This window comes from Lacerta agilis, chromosome 15 (assembly GCF_009819535.1).
Source record: "Lacerta agilis isolate rLacAgi1 chromosome 15, rLacAgi1.pri, whole genome shotgun sequence".
In the NCBI taxonomy this organism is placed as follows: domain Eukaryota; kingdom Metazoa; phylum Chordata; class Lepidosauria; order Squamata; family Lacertidae; genus Lacerta; species Lacerta agilis.
The window spans coordinates 23,027,134-23,034,078 of NC_046326.1; the positions used below are offsets into that span (position 1 = coordinate 23,027,134).

The window sequence follows — 6,945 nt, forward strand, 5'->3', positions numbered from 1 at the left end:
TGAATAGCATTTATTGTGTTAACCCATAGACCAAAGCAGAAACCTACCTAAATATTGTGTGTGCGGCCTCCTATCCAGTTGATGATATAAGGACAGGACTTTTATCTCATATCACTGCACTTTTTACTATAAAGAAGAAAGGGAAGATCACATCTTTGTCACACAGTATTGTCTTGCTCTCCTGCGATCAACATGGAGCAAATGAAACCTAATTGCTGCTGAAATATCTTCACGAATCTACTGCCCCCAGACTGTCACTGAGCCACTGCTTTAATCAGAACTATTTCAAGGGTTTGGAAGCAAAAGCATAGAGTTATTATTGATCCAGGGCCTGCCTGTGTTTTGCATCCAAGGTGGCTCAGAAGAACAGCCTACCTGTTGGACAAGGCTGGCACTCTGGACTTCCTTCTGTAGAGAAAAAGCCAGGGAAACAGGCTCTGCAAAAGGTATGGCTGGGACTGGGCTCGTGGCCACCTGGGCAATGCTGAAGAGAGAAAACAGAGAACAATTTGACGAGGGTGCCTTTCCCCAACACAAAATTATCCAAACAACCACATGATCCTTAACACACAAACAAAATAAAATTTCAACCAAAAATAGAGTTAAGTGGGAGGTTAAAAAAACCATGTGTATGTATGTATGTATGTATGTATGTATGTATGATTATTACTTATTTGCCACTACTTTTTGTCTCAAAGCGCTTTACAAATAGAAAGAAAGAAAGAAAGAAAGAAGATACAATATCAAGTTAAAATACATCAAAATATTGGAAAGTATTATTACCTAAAAGTGCCTATACTATATCAACATAAAAATGACACATCCTACCCTTCTCATCTAAAAAATGAACACTAATTAGGAGCTCAGCTAGCATTAGGTGTGATACTCTCTACCTGTATCTCCTGTCCATCAGGGCAGACATATCCTTTGGGGCATTCCTTACACTCCATCTCTCCAGCCGGTGAATACTGACCAGGGATACACTTTCTCTGTAGACCCATCTGTGGATCACACTGGTAGCCATCTGGACATACCTGGCACCCAGCTCGGGTGTCCAAGCTGATGTAACCATCTGGGCAGGCCTGCCAAGGAAGTTATGAACCTTTAAGAGGTGTGCTATTAAGTGGAATGGAGTCCCCAAAAGAGTCACAGAAATGCTGCATTCCCAATTTGCCATTACTGGAACCAAGATCTTTACGAATAACATTTCACTAGCGGCCAAATGTCTGGGTATCTGTGACACAACTCATGAACAAGCATTTGCCCTTTATGACGCCAACATTTTTTGCTTCCATTTCGTGATCTCTTCTTACTTCATGTGCCAGATCTTTGGGCAACTTTTTAAATCCAACTCATGTGTGGTGGACTCAGGTGACCTCCAAGGGCAAAGCCATTAGGGCCATTCCATGAAAAATGAGCCTGATAAGAATGCTAGATGAGCGCTGGACTTTGGTGAGGAAGATTCCAAACGTGCAGTCTAACCATTTTTTTTAAAGCTAAAGACAAAAGAAGTTTAATTTATGGACCTTCTTTTCAAAAGTCCACCCATGTAGTCTTCACAGAAGTGTTCAAGTTAAATGTTTTCTGATGATTGTCCCACCCGTGACAGCATTTTTTGCTTAATTTTGTATCGTTGAATTTCTTAAACTTAATTTCTGATTGTATAGTTGTAACCAATAAATATTGATTTAAACAGATATGCTGATAAGATAGGATAAGATTCACCTCCCAACTCACAGTTTTTCCATAAATCAAACTTATCTCAAGCTCCATGTCCGTTTTTTGTCCCACCCGTGACAATACTTTAACATTTAATAAAATTGTCAAAAATATCTATAAAAATAATAAAAAATAGTAAAATGTTCAGTATCTTATTAAGAACATAGTTTAAATTTTGGTTGTTAATTTTTATGTATATTTACATTGTTACACATGTGTGAATACCAAAAAAATATGGTCCAAGTGTCCCACCCGTGACAATGGAATGGCCCATTAGCATCACTTCAGATAGCGCATCAATTATGCTATTCCTGGACAAGGATAGTCAGGCCACTGTAACTCATACATTGGTAAGCTCACATTTAGACTACTGCATATTGTGGTCTGGGTAGTGAGCAGTGGGCACAATATCACACCAATGCTAAGAGAGCCAGTGTGGTGTAGTGGTTAAGAGTGGTAGACTTGTAATCTGGTGAACCGGGTTCGCGTCTCCCCTCCTCCACATACAGCTGCTGGGTGACCTTGGGCTAGTCACACTTCTCTGAAATCTCTCAGCCCCACTCACCTCACAGAGAGTTTGTTGTGAGGGAGGAAGGGAAAGAAGAATGTTAGCCGCTTTGAGACTCCTTCAGGTAGTGATAAAGCGGGATATCAAATCCAAACTCCTCCTCCTCCTCCACTTCTTCTTCTTCTTCTTCTTCTTCTTCTTCTTCTTCTTCTTGATCTGCACTGGCCACCAAGCCAGTTTTAAGGTCAAGTTACTTACATATAAAACCTAAACAACTCTGGACCAGGAAACCAAAAGGACTGAACCCCCCACCTGCCTGAGAACAGGATAAAGATGAATAAACAGAACCCCAGTTAGCCTTGCTGTGGCTTGATGATTTCTGACATGTCATATTGCAGAGGTGGGATTTTTCACTGGTAGTGCTGGTGTTGTAGAATGCACTCTGTTGACATATACTCTGTATCAGAGAGAAGGATAAACTCAATGAACTCTTGTTATTTTATTCTGGCAGAAGATGGAAGCAGGGGTGTTTTGTGGGAGCTTCCTTGGCACCAGGAATATTTAAGAGGGAAAGAAAGAAAGAAAGAAAGTCAAAAGCAGAAGAACCGGTGCTCACATTTTGCAATGCCCAAGATGTTAAGAAACAACCCAAACACATCAGAAAGAATCCCACAATATTCTTTTGGGCTCATGTCAGTTACGAGCAGCTGATGAAAGAGTCATTTCTCTTAAATAGCACTGCAGAGATGTGTTAATCACAGGATCTGGGAACACCCCCCCTGTTTTGCCTGGCAGAGGGAGAACAACTGAACATATTATTGTAATTCAGAACATCTAATGGCTGGGATTTTGATACCCAGATGATGAAAGTTGCATTTTTTAAACTCAGAGACCGCTATCTTCTATGCCAAATAAATTTAGATGGGAGGTAAGGACGGATCTGGACAGGAGCCTGTGTTACCAGCCCTTGAGTTTAAAACAGCCTCCAGCTGGCTCTATATGCTTTGAAGACGGCCCTGACAATCTATAGAGCCTCATTCCAGGAATGTCTAGGCCCTTCAGCACTGCCACTTCACATAGTTGCTCCCTCATTTTAGCTCCAATAATCAGTAGAGCACTATGCCAGCTGACAGGTTTTACTTTGTGCTCTACCTGCCTCCCAACCCACGTTAAACTGCATGAGATCTGTCTCCCACTCTGCTCCTGGGTAAATTTTATTTCAAAAATCAGCTACTGATGGTCTGTGTGGGTGGTATGGGCATAGCCAGGGGGTGCAAAGGGGCACCTAACCCCCTAAATCAAGTAAATAAAAAAAAATACTTAACTGACCAATTGTGTCACAGATAACTCAGTTCTGCCCCCCCCCCAAATAAAGCCTGACTATGCCCATGGTGGGTGGGGCTCCCTCCCTTATTATTTGAAGAAACAAGAAGGATCCAGCAATTGAGTAGCCTCTGAGTATGAACAGAAACCCCATTTTAGCTACTGAGTCTCTCCATACTCTCCCCTTTCCCACCCCGTTTCATTTACCTGGCAGGATGCAATATCTTCCTGAGCTGTAAGTTGATTATAGGTTCCTATGGGGCATAAGCGTGGAGCCATGTGACCTCCTGGGCAGCTGCAAAGCAAAGCAACAAAGGTTTGAGTCAAACTGACCTTTGGCTCCTTGTGAGTTCCCCACAGCAAGGGCTAAGCCTCAGCTGAACCTCAATTGACTCTCATACTATCACCCTATAGTGAGACTCAAAGTGAAAGTTTTCTTCCAGTTCACCCAAAGGAAAGTAGCTTTTTAGGCTCAGTAGGTAGTTTTAACTAAAGTACACATTTTTTGCAAGCCATTTCCCCTGATATAATGTATTTTGTATGTTACTTTCACTGATACATACATTTTAATGCATGCTTTAATTGTGCATGTGCATTTTAGCAAACACTGGTTGCAGAACTGCAGCAAAAAATTTAGAGAAGTGAGAATTTTAAAAGGATAGCTGTGTTCTGGGTCGCATATTGTTTCAGACAGTGTGGATTTGATATATTTGGCTTTAAAGGCATACTAAATCAAATTTCTCCTCCATCCCTACGATCTGCAAAATCTTCCAAGGTCCTTCTTTCTAATACTTTCATCCCATTCTAAATTCATCCTTCACCCAACTCTGAAATATTGTCCTTACTATCCTGCTTCTCCTCTGTCCCCTCCCCCTCCCTTTATGGATTCTCCAATAATGAATTGTAGTTTGTATGGACCTTGGGGCAGAGCCCTACTTGCTTTTCCTTTTTGCCTGGAAACCTCTGTAAAGTGCCACCTCCCTACTAGCCTCTTCTGAGCACAGAAACAAACAGAAGCTCCTCTGGGATCCTTTTATGCATTTCTAGTTTCATTGTGTAACACACACACACACACACACACACACACACACACACACCCTGCCACCACCCCCCAACCACTGGCCCAAGGTGCTCCCTTACAAGAATCCAACAGGGCACTCGAGGCAGTTGCCAGAGGTGTGGTAGTATCCTTTTGAGCAGTTAATGAGGCACCGAGTCTTACAGATTATATCTTCATCGCTCATGGAAAGAGAGAGAGCTCCTGCAAGAAAGAAGAAAATGGTCCCTGGAGATGGCAAGGATAGCAGAGCCAGGATACTAGATCTTGCTTCCCAACAGAAATTGTCTGAAGGCATGTGAGGCCACCATGTTGCTAAAGCTAAGCAGGTCTGGATCAGTACCTGGATTGGAGAGCAACTGGGGGCCACATCTGTCTGTCTGTCTGTCTGTCGCTTTTATAGTCCACCTTTCTTCCAAAGAACTCAACGTGGCCTACATCATTCTCCTCCTCCTACCCCTGTGAGGTAGGTTAAGCTGAGAGTGAGTGACTGACCCAAAGTCACCCAGTGAGCTACATGACCGAGTGAGCATTCAAACCCTGGTTTCCCAGATCCTAGTACAACACTCTAACCACTACACCCCATTGGCTCTCACGTGTACGCTGTCTCGGGTTTCATGATGGAGGAAAGGCAGGATATAAATGCAATAAATTAATAATTTGCCCCTCTTTTTCTTCAAGGAGCTCAAGGTGGTGTACGTGGTTCTCAATCTCCTCATTTAATCCTGACAACAACCTTGTGTAGTAGTTTGGGGTGTCAGGCAGTGACCAGCCCAAGGTCACCCAGTGAGTTTCATGGCTTAGTGGGGATTTGGACACTTATCTCCCAGGTCTTAGTCTGGCCCTGTATGCCACAATCCTCTCAGTTCAGAAGGTCAGTAGAACAGTGTTACGACTCAATGTCTGGAAGACAAACCTTTGGCCTGGGAGACCTACCAGCAATCCTAGCAATGGGGAGATTCACAGAGTGGCTTCTCGAAAGGCACTCAACACAAGTCCAGAGGCACTTTATCACATCCCAGGACACAACCTTACTATCAAGGAGAGATTCTGGAGCTGGCCACAAATCCAGCTCTGCCTAACAGAAGAGCAGAAGCCAACCTGAGAGCCCAGAAATACGGTTCCCTTCGGGGGTGGGTGGGCGGGGGCTGACACCTGCTTCCAATAGATTTCAATTCAACTTCTATCGCCTTTGGGCAAAATGAAGATAATCATACTGCAAGCTCCTTTGTAACAAACAAAAACAAACTAACACCCTTTTTGAAAGGGTGGAATTCATGAATCAACAGTTTGTATTAGGAAATGGGCTTCCTGAATCCAAGGTCTAAAGATTTGAGTGTGAGCACTTGATACTAAAATGCTTCTTTTCTGCGTCCCAACATCATTTCCAGAGCTCAGCCAGTGAGAGCCTATTAGTTTCCATCTAACGAAGGTCTTGCCCACGATCCCTTTGTAACTGTGCCTGGTGCTATGCCTTTTGGAGGACTTGACTCGCAGCACATGTATTCATCATTTACTTATTAGGCAAGCTGCCCGACAAATGGTGGAGATGTTTGATGCTGGCAGCATGGCCCAGATTGTTCTTTCGGAAATGAACTCCCGCCCCAAACATGCAAACAGAAGAGAGCAAAGCAAAAAGGGGCAGGATTGTTCCACTGTTTAACATTAACTTCCCCACTGTCAGAAATTTACTAAGCATGTACAGAAATTGAGGCATCTTGCACACCATACATTTAAATGGCATTTAAAGCACACCCCACTCAAGGAATCCTGGGAACTGTAACCCCTGAGCCATAATTGCTAGCACCCTTAACAAACTACAGTTCCCAGGGTTTTTTTTTGGGGGGGTATGCACTTTTAAGACATGATGGGCTTATCCATACCATGTAAGGAAGGGGCAGGGATAACAGAAGTATCTCACTATTTAAACATACTGAACAAGAGAAAATGCATTGAATGAAAACAAATTTGCCAAAAGATGGGTGATTTTTATTTCCTTCTTGAATTACAATGTAAAACTGTATTCATTGTTACCCTTAGCTAAGTCTTATTTTTAAACTTTATGATTAATGAGTATGCACTACTTTTCTCTTCAGCATTATTTTTTTACAAATCTATAAATGTCAACAAGCCATGTAAAAGATTCTTGACTCAGGGTCTTGTCCAGGTTTAAGGAATGGAGGACAGAAAGTTCCCTCAAAGCTTCTTTTTTTAAACAACAACAACAACCACAACAACCACAACAACCCGAAGACTGCATATGCACACCATATATTTACAGCACACTTCAACCCTTCCCTATTCTGGGAACTGTAGTTTGTTAAGGGTGCTGGAAACT

General features: G+C 42.6%; 1 protein-coding gene across 1 annotated transcript; it reads right to left on the bottom strand.

Annotated features, from left to right (window-relative positions):
• Positions 1-863: 863 nt before the first annotated feature.
• Positions 864-4,963, bottom strand: LOC117060334 (protein NEL-like). Its single transcript, XM_033172548.1, has 3 exons — positions 4,691-4,963; positions 3,758-3,845; positions 864-1,082 (listed from the first exon to the last, which is right to left on the bottom strand). Exons 1-3 carry the CDS (start codon positions 4,903-4,905, stop codon positions 864-866), a joined length of 522 nt encoding a protein of 173 aa, XP_033028439.1. The 5' UTR covers positions 4,906-4,963.
• Between the last annotated feature and the right edge of the window lie 1,982 nt (positions 4,964-6,945).

What these genes read in the sequence shown, in the direction of transcription:
- LOC117060334 (XM_033172548.1), bottom strand. Translation starts at nt 4,905, where the DNA reads ATGCCTTCAGACAATTTCTGTTGGGAAGCAAGATCTAGTATCCTGGCT. An exon ending in GAGTGCCCTGTTGGATTCTT is followed by an intron (nt 3,846 to 4,690) that starts GTAAGGGAGCAC and finishes TTTGCTTTGCAG; the next exon opens with CTGCCCAGGAGGTCACATGG. An exon ending in AAGATATTGCATCCTGCCAG is followed by an intron (nt 1,083 to 3,757) that starts GTAAATGAAACG and finishes CTTCCTTGGCAG; the next exon opens with GCCTGCCCAGATGGTTACAT.